Below are 13,566 nucleotides of genomic sequence, written 5' to 3'. Positions count from 1 at the left end.
CCATCTGGTGTGACAAACAAAAACATTTTATAAACAGAAATAATTGCAAACAATTTAGTGTTGGTTTGTACTTCTTGACAGTTTGCAGCCATGCATGGGTTATAAATGTGCTTGTGTGCATTCATGCTGGGGCATCCTAGGGTATTTAAAAGTAGAACTTGAGGCAGAGACTTCAGCTTGCCCCCCCTCATTGGAGCCAGCTCCCAGTTTGGATTTGGGAGACAGACACCCTCTCTACTTTTAAGATTAAGCTCTAAGCTTTTCTTCTTTTAATTTTTAATATTTTTTATTTATAAAGCTTATAGATCAGACTGGCTAAGGTGATCCTCAATGTCTTAGTTACACTAAAATAGGTGTAGGCTGCTGGAGACTTCCTGTGATTCACTGAGTGTTTTTCTTCAGTCTCTATGTGTTTATACACCAGTTTGCATTTAATCACTAGTTATTATTAATTTTAAAAAATGTTATTTCACATGTATAAAGGTAGGTAAATCTCACTGAGGCAAGAGGTCTCATATTTTAATAAATTTATTGTTGTTCTCTTCCACAGTATGATCGGTTTCCTGAGCCTGGATCTGCTGCAGGTTTCTTGCTGTTAAAAGGGAGTTTTTCCTGTCACCAAGTGCTTTTTCATAGGGGGTCATCTGATGGTTAGGCTTTTCTCTGTTTTATTGTGAGGTCTTTACCTTAAAATTTAAAGTGCGTTGAGGTAACTTTTGTTGTGATTCAAAATAAATAAAACATAACTGAACTGGATTATGCTGAGTAAGAAGAAATTCTTCTGTGACCACTAGACAGGACAGACTAACAAACACAATCAGGAGCTTTTATCCAGTGTTTCAGCTGAGTTCGTCACACAATGATTGGATCACCACCAGCAACCCCCACACCACAGCTGTCCCTCTCCAACAGCCAATCAGAAGTCTTGTCATTGTGTACAAACAAAAAAGTTTTGCGCCCTGCAGCCTTTAAATCAACCTGCCGTCAAGTATCGAGCAGAGCAGAGTGCACCACCACTATCTCCACCAAAAACTTAACCATTTGAAGGATGGAGCCCACCAGGCGCAGGGAGTCTGTTTGCAGGAGCTTGTTTGGCCCGGTGGACCACAGCCAGCTGCGCCGGGACTTGAAGCTGAAGCTTAAGGAGATCATTGAGCAGGACAGGCGGCGCTGGAATTTTAACTTCGAGTGTGAAACCCCGCTGCCCGGCCGGTTTCAGTGGGAGGAAGCCGCACGGCCGAAGGACGCTGCCCACCGTTCAGGTGGGGACAGGCCGAGCGACGGCGAAGACGGCGCAGGGACCGACCAGGAGAACTGCTCCAACATCACCAACAAGCGCAAGAGTCCCACTGAAGAGATGCTCCACAGGCTCTCCAAACCGGCAGCCAGTCTCAAAGACAATGCACGGATCACAGGTACAGGAAAATGAGTCCCGTTGGCTTTTGTTTGTTGGCTTATCGACAAATGTAATGCCAAGATATTGACCAATCTCGCGCTCCGATTTTCAGATTATTTCGCAAAGAGAAGGAGGACAACAACAAGAGCCAAGAGCATCCCGAATCATTTTCACGTCGGTTCTAATGAAGCAGCTCTGCGCAAGACTTTAAGATGAACATGCAGCTGAAAATGACTATTTGTTTTCATGGACTTGATCCCCACAACAAATTATTTTATTTTATTTTATTGTATGTTGGTGGATTTTATTTATTCTTTTTTTTTCTTTAGCAGTTTTTTTGTTTTTTTTTTAGATTGCATCTCTTATTAGAATATTTATTCTATTTATGGATGTTATGAATGTTCTTCACTGGCATTTAAAAAAATCTGTTATACACTCGTGCTGCTAATCTAACTTGTTCTAAAAAAAGCACTATTTTGTTAGGTCATTATTGTTATATAAAATGAATATGTAGCACATTTCTGTGCATATTACAGTTTTAATAAACTGTGATTATTGATCATTACATTTTATGCCTGTTGACTTTTTTTAACACCAGGAAACTTTTCGTGTAAAGTAACAAATCATCTCCTATATCAAACCTTTTTAATGTGAATTTTATCTCTAAAAACTCTTTCTTTGATAAAATCAGACATAGCCATTCAGAAGCTCATGCATGATTGCCAGTCAATACTTTACAGATCTATACTTGTCTAAGACATACATTGAGAACTGCAGCACATCAATAATACACAATGTAAAAACTACAGATTGGTAATATCCAAAACAATGTCCACCACATTTTGCACTGTGACAGTTTGCTGACACTGAATAGAGCTTAATCTTTTTATCCTCCGGCTGTCAAACGTGTTGTCAGTCTTGTCTTTATATGCAAGACACCGAGACTGCTTTTTCTTACACTAAAATGTTCATCTATTTATAGCCGTGCCCTTTGGTGAACAGATTTCTAAATTATTGGTTTTTCAATATGACTGCAGTCTTATGAGAGAGTACATCTTTAGTGTTTTTTTGCTGTCTTTGCAGCAGACACAGATGAGTAGGTTAATAAGTCTCTCTCTTTCGCTCTCTCTCTGAAGTCATAGAAGAAGAAAAAAACTATTCGGGTTGTAAGTTTAGCAATTCAAAGAAGAAAATTGTTTCAGAGTAATTGCATTTTCTGGGTTCTATTATGAGATATTTCATAATCACAATTGTAAGAAATGTGCCGTCAGGCTTTAAATTATATCCATTAATATAAACTGTAATTGCCAAATTAGCCCATTAGAAAAGCCAAATCCCGCATAAGTATGTGCACTCCTGCAGTGTTGGGGTTTCAGCTCTAAAGAACTTCAAGAGGCCATCTGGCCTGAGAGCAGGATAATAGCAACAAAGCAGAGCGTGCCATCTATTTCACCTGCAAATCAGCCTTTGGCACTCCTCGACCCCCCCACCCCCAGGTCTTCCCTCGGCTTTTCTATTTTCACTTAGTCCCTGTTCATAGTCAAAGTTGCTATCATCCTTGACAAGTGCCTGAAGCAATACCACTTACGCTTATTCTTACTTTGCCTTACGATTGCTCAAATGTCACTTTCCCAAAGGCCACCTGTTCATACTTGCTACACAAGCAAGAAAAAAGAAAGACAATAACACTTTTAAAAGGCTCGGTGACGTTGCTAACTGTGTTATTTCTGAATGGGAGACAAATGATCATTCACTTTGTTCCAGTGGATTTATTTTTCAAATAAACGTGTCAAAAATAAATAGCAAACTGTCCCATGGGTCCATAGGTTCCCATAGGATAGAGGATTCCCAGGTTTCCAACTCCAGCAGTAATTACATTCCTGAAAGAGAAGCATTACAAGCATCAGTACATTATCTGTGAATTTAACTGTCACTAACAAGCCTGCAATGATTGTTTCATGCAATTCTAGAGTGATTTTGCTGAGAGAATAAGAACTGTTCCTTCATAATGACCCATAGGTTGATTAAAAAACAAACAAACAAAAAACAAAAAGCATCCTGCAAAGAGTACTGCTTTGTTTTTGGCTGATTGGGATTTCATTAAATTGTCCAAAGTAGAAGAAATTGCAGAAAAGACACGCATTAGGACTTCCACTTGTGTTTGATCACTCAACAAATACAATCTGAGGAAATTGTATCCTTTGATGTGAAGCAAACTGCTGGCAAAATTAGCATGTTAGTGTTTTATTTCTTTTTTCTTTCTGTATGAAATGTGCCTTACAAATTGCCTCACCTAAGCAGATGCTAAAGAAACATGAAAAAAAAATCAGTTCATTGTAGCTTTAGGACATAATGACTTTCTGTATTGTTTGATTGTTTATAACGCAGATTACTCCAATATCCCAAACAATCCACGCCCTCCCTGTAATGAAACTCTCCCCTCACCCTCTTCCTGATCGCCACAAAGGCCAAGCACCCTCAGCACACTTTAGGAGGGTGCAGCCCATTGTTGTCCACACCAGAGGCAGATGGTCATTTGGGCCCTTTCTCCACATGGGTACTTGTATGAAGGAATGCCTGGACACCCCACGGATGGTCAGCAGGGAAAAGGTCACCATCTGCCGCTCAAAGGTCAGCTGTCTAAAGAGCATGGTATTAGCCATGCTTTTGACTGTTTCAATAAGCTGGCGAGGACACGACACACAGCTCCACCTCATTGTGTTAAAACATGAGTGATGCAAAATACTTGTGGAAGCAGTGACTTGAACGGTGCTCCAGACATTCAAGACAAGGACTCTTAGTTGGATTATTTGCTTTCATTTTTAGTGTGAAATACTGACTTTTTTTGTTTGCTTTTCCTTCAAAATACCTATTACAAAAGAAAAATGTCTTTCTGTAACTCAAATATTTATCTCACTGGTTTTAGTGAGAGATTGCTCGAGGCCAGCAGACTCAATACATAGACACTCAGTAATAATTAGTTCAATCTTTTATTGCTACGCAAAAGTTGTGCTAAACAACAAATAGTAACTGAAACTGTATAGTAAATAATGGCATATATTTAAGTAAAACCTATTAATGTATAAGAACAATCTCAAAGATGAATGCAGTTTAATGTATTATTTCAAAGAAGGCTTGGTAGTGATGACTTTAAGATATTTTATTTATTCCAGATTTGGGAAGTTTATTTGCATTTTTCTTTCTCAATAATTCGATCTTGCTTTGAAATTTCAGTAATCAATATAGTAATTAAAATAATATAATAATTGATTCTAAAGCAATATATGCACCTTAAGCTTTTACGGATTAAAAAACTAATGCAGATTAAAAAGTCTGTAAAAAGGTCAGCTACAATGTAAATCAGCACTTCCTAAATTTAAGACTCCCATGATCAGTTCAGAAACCTGGATGTTTTCTGTGGCTCACCCAAACCTCTCATTAGAGCTTTGGTCATAATATAAGCCAAAGGTCATGTTTTTCCTTAGTTGCAATTTAGCTCATTGCTTATGACACGTCATAGCCCCTTTCTTTCTACATACTTTCCCCCATTATTATGGATATATAAGGCAAATTCAGGATCAGAAATCAGCCAGAAAAGTAATCATATCATATCATAGCATACAAATTCACTTTCAACAACAGCCCACCTGAAGTACCATTACCATCCACTGGGGGGAAGAGAGACTACTGACATAGTCTAAAGAGCTTGGAAAGAAAAGCGTCTGGACTTCTTCAAGTTGCTTGAAGATGTTTGACCTCTCATTCAAGAAGCTTCTTCAGTTATAAGGTCAAAGGGTGGAGAGCCCCATATTTAAGTCCTAGGGGTGTGTCCCCCAAGGGGGTGAGAACCCCCTGTTGATCCTCTACCTAATCAAATGATTTACTGAAATAAATCATATGCTATTGCAGGATAATGCTTGAGAAAAAAAGTAACTCAGACTGTAACAGGATTGGCTCATAAAAACATGAACCATTGAAAGTTTTTTGCTTCACATCACACAGGCATGATTATGATTACTGCATTATTTTATTGTCAAAAGAGAAAGGAAATCTTCACATTAACAAAAAAGTGAAAAAGTGGAAAACAGTGAAAACAGCCTTTCATTTGGGATTTTCAAGTGATATATAGAAATGTAAGGCCCCTAAGAGTAATAAAGTTACTGCAAATTATTATAATTTCTACATATGCATATGCTAAACAGGAAGAATGGAGGTTGAAGTTGCAGGGTTTTTGGCATTAACCTGAATAAATGTTAAGTACAATACTCAAACCTGGCAATTACAAAGATCTAATAGCAATCTTTAAGAGATATTGCAGTGTTGAATTATTGTTTTTCTCTCACAGATGTCCATATTCCCCATGGTCTGCTGGGACATTCATCATAAATATCTTATATTATACTAAAAGAAGAAAAACTTGGTGTTTGCTTATTGGTTTCATCAGCTCTCATCCTGACTGCCAGTGGTGCTCGGGGGCGGGTTGGGGCAGACCACTGTGCTGGCGGTGTTGGAGGAGGCATACAAAGAGGGTGAAGATAGCTGGTCATAGCTTGGCAGGCTGTCCTGGCTGGGGAGGACTTTACAGGTCGGTCCGAGCCTTGACCCGCCCCCACCGTCGCCACCAGCATCCTTCTGTTCCAGCAGATATGCGAGGGACTCCACAATGCGATTCAAAGTCTGGTCCATGTGTGTTATCTGTAAGAGTTCAATCAAATATTCATTTAAGTGACAGCTATGACACCAACAGTGCCTCTTAGTAATTAAAATTAAATTAGGTTTGTTTACTTGTTAAACGAAGGAGCTACGGTTACGTTGTTCATAAAGTTTTAATTAACCCGTGTGGCACAAACAGCATCGTTAGTTTGGGCCAATTATTTTAATGATTGTAGTTTTCATGGTCAGTTATGAAACACAAACTAAAGTGATGTTTATTACAGGATTATGAGATGAAAATTCTTTAAAAGCTTTAGACGCAGTTTGATCTTTTTTTCATCCAATCACAAATAACAAAGAGAAAAAAATCACAGATGTATATAAAAACTCAGGGAGGGAATTGCACATTGTGTTCCTTTTTCTTTTCTTTTTTTTGATGCATCTTTGAAATACATGAAAGCAAACAGTTCCTCTTTTTATGCCACAGAACTGGAACAGGCTCTTAAAGTTTTATATTTGAATCAACAAAAACGAGGCCACATGTGCACACATACATAGTGGCTCATGTTACATTACAGTAAACAAAGACAGCTCTTGTTGCATTACCCAGAAAATTCCCAAATGCAGTTTATTTTCAAGGGTTCACTGAATTGTAAATTGTCATTGTAAACATCCTCTTGGGATAACCCTTGTGAATGGCTATAAAAGCTCAAATTATAGTGCAAGATAAATGGAGACGGAATTAAATATTTGACTTTTCTCTTGTACAAAGAAAAGAAAGAATCTCAAACTCTACAAGGCTTGTGAGTGTTACTGTATTTTTCCACTGAGGTTGCACAAATCCCACCTTGTCCTCCATCCTGTTGAGTCTGGATCCGATAGAGTTGTTGCCTTTGTCTTTGGCTCGGTCTTCAGAGGCAGACAACAGTCAAGTAAATAACAAGACAGAAGGATTAGGTCTGTGGTTTGTACCATAGCTGCTGTAATGTATTTCGAGAAGTCAGTGGAGTGATTCATTACCTGAACCTGTCTGAAACAAAGTTATCTTCCCTAAAGACTGGTCCAGTCTGGGGGAAACAATGGGAGCCTTAAGTTAGAGGAATATTTACACACTCTCTCTACTTCCCCTTTCATCTTCCTAGATCTTCTCCATTCTTTTTTTTTTTTTAAATTTATCTCTTTGCCTTTGACAGTATTGTACACATATATCCATGCTGTACTCAGGGGATATAATTCACATGAAGCTCATCTTATTTAAACCATTTACCGTCTCTGAAGCTCCTTGATGCGCACCATGAGATTGAGGTGACCCTGGGAGTACTGTTCAATCACATCTCGCACATCATACGGTTTACGAGCTTGCTACAACAGAGAGTTTCAGATTGTTTAATCAAAACGTCATCTCTTTTATTACAAATGTCTTGTCAGGATCAAACCCGTACGAATGTCTTTACATGCCAGAAACTGGATATTCTTTAGAAAATTATTCTGTCAAAGAAACTTATGTAAAAAAAGAAAGGTTTTACTCATGGCATAGAAATAATAAATTAGTTAAGTCAAGTCTCGGGTGAACAACAACACATGACATGACATGTTTGTTATTATTTCTTTAACAAAAACTAAGCCAAAATTCAGGAGACAGTGTGTGAAAATCTAAGTACACACTTACTGCTTTCATAGAAACTAAAAGGGTAACATTAGTGCACTAGTCTTATTGCTCATCAGCAAGTTTGATGACTCCCCTGGAGCATTCAGCAGTGTGTTAATACGAAGCCAGCGAGGAAAGACCATAGCAACGATCTTATCTTAGATAAGTAATTGTTGCTGCTCATTAATCTGGGAAGTGTTACAAGGCCACTTTAAAACAATTTTAAGTCCATCGTTCCACAGGGAGAAAGATTATTCACACATGGACAACATACAAAATAATTTCTAGAGTTACTATGAATGGACATGTCAGCAAATTCACTCCAAGGTCAGGCTGTGCAATGCTCAGAGAAATTGCAGAGAAAAAAAGGGGCCTTAAGAGAGCTGTGCATGAATGAATGCCTGCAAATGTTGTAAAGACGTAAAAAATGCTGTAAAGTTCCCCCACAATGACATGAGAGACTGATAAGTCATGTAGAAAACAATTACTTCAAGTTATTGCTGCTGAAGGTGGTTCTACAGCGTACTGAATCATGAGGTATACTTAGTTTCTCATCCACGGCTTCTTCTTTGGCTTGGTTCTTTGTTAAATAAATAATCATAAAGTTTGGTATGTCACACTTTTCCCCCCTGAAGTTATATTCGAATCATTTAAAGATCTGGTAAGGCCCAGACGATTTTCTTTTAAATTATGCCCCAAAATGTAAAAGTTTAGAACAGAAAGAGAGTGCTCCTTCTCTTCCACAGATGTTTGGTGAGGTTTAGAAACCAGATATAAAGTAAATCCTGTATACACAGTAATTTTTATTAATTTAATATCATGGAAATGTTATTGTGACTGACTGATAAAGAACAAAGCCTGTACAAAAACAAAAAACAAACAAACCACTGAACAGAGGTTAGCTGGACATAAAGTGAAGTGGAATTAATTTTTTTTATACTTGAAAGCAAAGCAAAAATGCCATAGCTGCCACATTAACTTACAACCGAAACAGAATAAAAAAAATCCTGAGATTGTCTCTTCAGTTTTTGTTCATTAGAAACAATCCAATACAAGCTTTTTCTTGTGGCACAGCTAGCGTTTCATGGCTTGAGCTTTTGATTAGAATTAGAGAAGTCATAAAAGCGTTACTAACATCATCTAAAAGAAAAAAAAACATACAGTATAGGACTCATATCCAGATGTACTCATCTTTTTTCCACATCCAATTCAAAAACCTATTACTATAATGATGCTGCTGATCTGCAAACTCAGCTGAACCACTGCTCATTTGCAAACTCAGCTGAATCACTGCTTGCTGTGACCCTGGAGCAAAGTGTATTATTGTTGCTCCCCAATCTCTTTTGTTGTGTTTGATGTTTGCACAGTGACAGTGTGACAGTAAATAACAGTACAGTACTTAGTTAATAACTACTGAAATGTTAGAAATGAATAAATACTGCTTAGTGAAACCAAGCTGTTAGCAGGTGTTCAGAGTATGCAGATAGGTTACGCAATTTTAAGTAGAGCACATAAACATCAATTATTTCCCAATGTGTGAATATTATTCTTTTTTGCTATTAAAAAAAATTGTAATAATTACCTGGAAATTTCTCTTGGCCACAAAATAACGCATTCTCTGGATCACCCGGATGGCTTTTCGGTGAGACTCTGTGAGTCTGTGAAAAACACATTTGCATCAAGGTTGGTCGACTTCAACCTGTTACACTTGTTTACACCCCTTCTTTCACTGAATTGAATGAACGTGGCAGACATTAACCTTCATACCTGAACTCTTATCAGTATAGGCAAAAATATTAAGTTTCATTATTACTGCTCCATCTACATCAAAAGCCTCTCCTCTATTACTTGTCTTCCTTTGAATGTGATGAAGGTGAGTTACAGAAAGAACAAAGGCGGGTAATTTTCAAGGTCTGCACATTTCTCGAAAAATCATTAGCACAAAGCTTAGAGTGATTGTCGGGCATTTAGCCTCCATTATTATGTTGTGGGAATTATTAAATAGGTATTACTTAACAGGCTCATTACCCTGGAAAAGCAGTGAGCGAGTATGTGAGGTGGGAGCGCAGCGAGTTCTTTGTTAAGTCCGGTGTATAACAAGGTAGGTGAGAGTCTCATAATGGACTTTTCAGAGGCAATGCAATGGGCTGATTTTCACATACAGCTTTCATAACATTTTGTCAAATTAGCACTATGAAACGTCAATAATGTGTTCCTGAACTATTATAGAATCCATTTTACATCATAAAAGGATTATGTGGTAGTGATATAAGCAGAAGCCAGGCAGTGAGACAAATTTCTTTTAGCTCTAATGGCAAATTGTGACTTCTTCAGAAAAAAAGGAAGCATTTGAATATCAAAGATGTTTCTTTAATATTTTCATCTACCATCAATGAACACTGTGATGTGAACATCCTAGGGATCTGTAAGGTTATAATCCTTAAAGAAATTGTTAAATATTTTGGAAATGGAGCTTATTAAACTTAAAAAGAGGAGATCTAAGACTGGAATTAAGAGACAGTTTGTTTTACGTAGCACAAAGAATAAAAAGAGGAGCTTAGCCTTGCTCTATCTAAAGCATCCAAGTCTACCTATTAGCAAGCTTAGTAATTAACTCTGTACAGATTTAAAGGGGATTATGTGCTGGACTACGTATTCTAGGCTTCCTCAGTAGAAACCAAAGTCACTATGATCATTTTATGTTCAACAGAGATCTTAACGAATAGTCAGCTACATTAGTGGTTCGAGACAAACATGACGCTTAACGCACCCAAAGGAAAAAGATTTTTTAAATCCTGTTTGGGGAAAGTCAGCAAACATTTTTTTCATTTCTTTTATCAGATTTAATGGGTGATTTTATAAATGCAGTTTTTAATGTCCTGGTGACATTAGATATTCAGTGCTTCAAAATAAGTACCTGATGTGTTGAGAAGTGAGATTCTACAGGGCTTGAAGGAAGTGAGTAAGCATATTTTTCACTCTCATTTTTTTGTAGTAACAGCCATCAGTGAACTTTATTAATGTTGATCATTATCATGGTCTGAGTACATCAATCATTTAGTCTGCATATATATGTGTGTTGCAGATGCAAAAGTTTTGATCTTTACTCCACTGGAGTCACCAGGCAACATGTTGGGCAGTTTTTTAAGTCAACATCAGAATTCAAATCCACCAGCTGACTGGAGTGTTTCTGTGTGGCGTTTGCATGTTCTCCTCATGCATGTGTAGGTTCTTTCTGAGTACATCACATCTCTCAAAGACGTGTGGTTTAGGTTGATTGGAATTTCTAAATTCCCTATTAGCCATGATTGTGAGAATGAATGATTGTCTGTCTCTCTCTGCGGCAGCCCTGTAGATGGACTGGTGACCATCTACAACCCTAAATTTGATAAGTGGAATGAAATCCCACGGATTAAAGCCTTAGCAAGATTAGAAGGATGTCTTTGGAGCCGTTAGGGGATACTTGATTGTGCTATTTAATATATACAGTGCTATTTAAATAGCACCTAAATGTGCTATTTAATGCAGTAAAGGCATTTTGATTACTATTAGTGCCATATATTCTTTTAGAATGGTCTACTGAGCAGTGTTTTGTCTTCCATCGGATGCCTCTGAGGAATCAAAAGAACTCGGTAAAGTGTTGATATGAATAATTCATTATTATTAGCTGTCATGCTTTGACAGTTCAAAAAGTTACTCTTACGATCAGTATTGTACCAATGGTTTTATTATCACTATGAGTTATGAGGAGACTTTTCAAATAGGGGCAAACATCCATAAAAATTTTTAAGGTGACATGGATTCTGACTGACTGTGTCTCTACATTGAGAATAATTGATAATATAACATATAAGTAAATACAGGTGGGTTACATGCAATAATACATGCAATTCTTTAACTTTGGAAAAACTCATTTTGCTGCTGTCTGCTTCTGCGAGGTATGTAATGAACTCAGAGAGAAGACTTCCAAAAACAGCTGAAATCTACACTTTGTGTATCTTCAAACCCCTGCCTTATATTTATTAGTAGTAGTGATCAATAATGTAGCCCACAGAGTCTGTCTTCATCATAGAAATTTGTGCTTTAAAAAATATGAAACCCAAGCAAATAATGGTTGTTGAACATTCCTCGAGTGCTTTTTGTGGCTTTTTTGAAAGGTCTAAAGGCACATGAACTCCGCTTTTTGTACTGTCGACATTTTTATGCTGAAATGTCGAAAATGACTGATATTAAAACGTTGTTTTTTTTTTTATTCCAATCCATTCTTTATTTGCAGCATTTAAATAACCTTTATCTGATTTGATGGTTTTGTTACAGACTTTAAAAAAGTGGTTTTTCTTTTCTTTTACAAATGTGGGGATTCAATTGTGTTAAAATATACAAAACAGTGATGTCATGTTTTGTGACGAGGACCCAGGCACAGAGAGACTTGATGAATTTAAGAATCTTATGATTTAATAAAGAAATTTGCAGACTTGCACAGAGATGGTAAAATTATGATGACTGATAACGGAAACAAAGACAACAGAGGACGAGGACAGGGAGGAACAGGGGTTAAATGCACCAAGGAGACAGTCAGAGAGGACTCAGGACAACTGGAGACATTTAAGGATGCAGGGACTGACAGAGACAGGGAAGAAGTCTCATCGTGACGAGTACAGTTTATCTTGCTTGGCTGGGCAGCTCTCTGGGTGCTCAGCACCCCCAAAGCTCTGATCCTAGAATCGCCCCTGTTCCAAATGCTTCATGTGATTGGTATAAACAAAAATGCAATGTGAAAAAGATTTTCAAAAAAGTTTCTATTGAGCTTTACATTTTTGCCTCACACACTTTTTTTCTTTTATTATGACTTTAAAAGCTCCATCTTCTGGGTAACTGGGTGTGTAATTTTCGTTTGTTTGGGACAAATGTTTGGCAGTTTTGTTGAAAGTCTCAGTACCTCGATTATTATCAATTTGCCAAAACATAGCACTGCAAAGTCAGAACTGGCAGCTGCAGAAATATGACTCCTGGGAAGTATTCCATAGCGAGAATCTATACACCACGATTTGTACCAATGACTAAACTGAGCTATTCTCCGGTCTTATAAATAAAATAAAACTGACAAATTGGTGTTAAATATGTAACAAAGCGTGTAATCAAAGACAAACCTGGTGAAGAGAAACACATTCTTCAAGGGGTTTTTTTTCTCTCATATTTTTGGTGTTGTCTCGTCATGGATAACACAAAGAGTAGTATCTTATAATGGCACAATGCAGCATGGGATTTGATGTGGCGCTGCTCTATGAGAACAGCTGGTTACGTATTTTGAAGTCAGCAGAGCACAGAGTGATCTTTGCCAACAACGCTGCTGCATGCATTTCCCACTCTGCATCATTACTCCTCCGTTTAGAAAGAAGTCCCACGGGTCAAAACTGTCGCTCCATTTGTTTCACTTACTGTGCACTCACATTGCACTGCAGTTACTTAACACTCATTTCCTCATATCACTCTCAGTCTCTAGCTGTGCAAGTGCCTCGGCAAATGCAAGTGATTTTTTTTTCCTGATACACACTCATTACACAGTAGAGACACGAGCCCTCTGGGGTTTGGCATATTTCAAAGGTTAATTACAAATAGCGGGAAAAAAACAACAACCCTAAAACAAAATGCATAAAAACCTTCCCTGTCATGGTCATTAAAACGAACGTACACATAAACACAGAATCCTATGGTGGTAAACTCACTGTGACACTGAGGAGGCTGGGGCCAGTTCATTCTCTCTCTCTGGCTCCAGCTCCATGTCGTCTGCAAAGCTGCAGTTCCTCTGGAGCGCGCTGGGCGAGTGGACTTCTAAAAGGCCAGGGCTTCTTTTCACTGCACGTTCACC

The 13,566-nt window shown here is 37.8% G+C and overlaps 2 protein-coding genes across 2 annotated transcripts in view; one reads left to right on the top strand and one right to left on the bottom strand.

Annotated features, from left to right (window-relative positions):
* Positions 1–1,014: 1,014 nt before the first annotated feature.
* On the top strand, positions 1,015–1,618 carry cdkn1ca (cyclin dependent kinase inhibitor 1Ca). Its single transcript, XM_085453039.1, has 2 exons — positions 1,015–1,415; positions 1,509–1,618. Exons 1-2 carry the CDS (start codon positions 1,049–1,051, stop codon positions 1,610–1,612), a joined length of 471 nt encoding a protein of 156 aa, XP_085309165.1. The 5' UTR covers positions 1,015–1,048; the 3' UTR covers positions 1,613–1,618.
* Positions 1,619–5,401: 3,783 nt separating this feature from the next.
* kcnq1.1 (potassium voltage-gated channel, KQT-like subfamily, member 1.1) overlaps positions 5,402–13,566 on the bottom strand; it is a 54,437-nt gene continuing 46,272 nt past the window's right edge. The window contains exons 12-17 of the mRNA XM_085460185.1: positions 13,424–13,553; positions 9,280–9,355; positions 7,317–7,411; positions 7,070–7,116; positions 6,897–6,958; positions 5,402–6,091 (exon numbers count right to left, since the gene is read on the bottom strand). Of these exons, the coding sequence (XP_085316311.1) occupies positions 5,837–6,091; positions 6,897–6,958; positions 7,070–7,116; positions 7,317–7,411; positions 9,280–9,355; positions 13,424–13,553 (665 nt within the window). The 3' untranslated portion in view covers positions 5,402–5,836. The remainder of the gene's footprint in view (positions 6,092–6,896; positions 6,959–7,069; positions 7,117–7,316; positions 7,412–9,279; positions 9,356–13,423; positions 13,554–13,566) is intronic.

The sequence above is a fragment of the Copadichromis virginalis genome, linkage group LG1, assembly GCF_057382275.1.
Source record: "Copadichromis virginalis isolate Kocher_CV1m ecotype Utaka linkage group LG1, C_Virginalis_male_GT1.1, whole genome shotgun sequence".
NCBI lineage: Eukaryota > Metazoa > Chordata > Actinopteri > Cichliformes > Cichlidae > Copadichromis > Copadichromis virginalis.
This window is presented reverse-complemented; position numbering and strand designations above follow the sequence as displayed.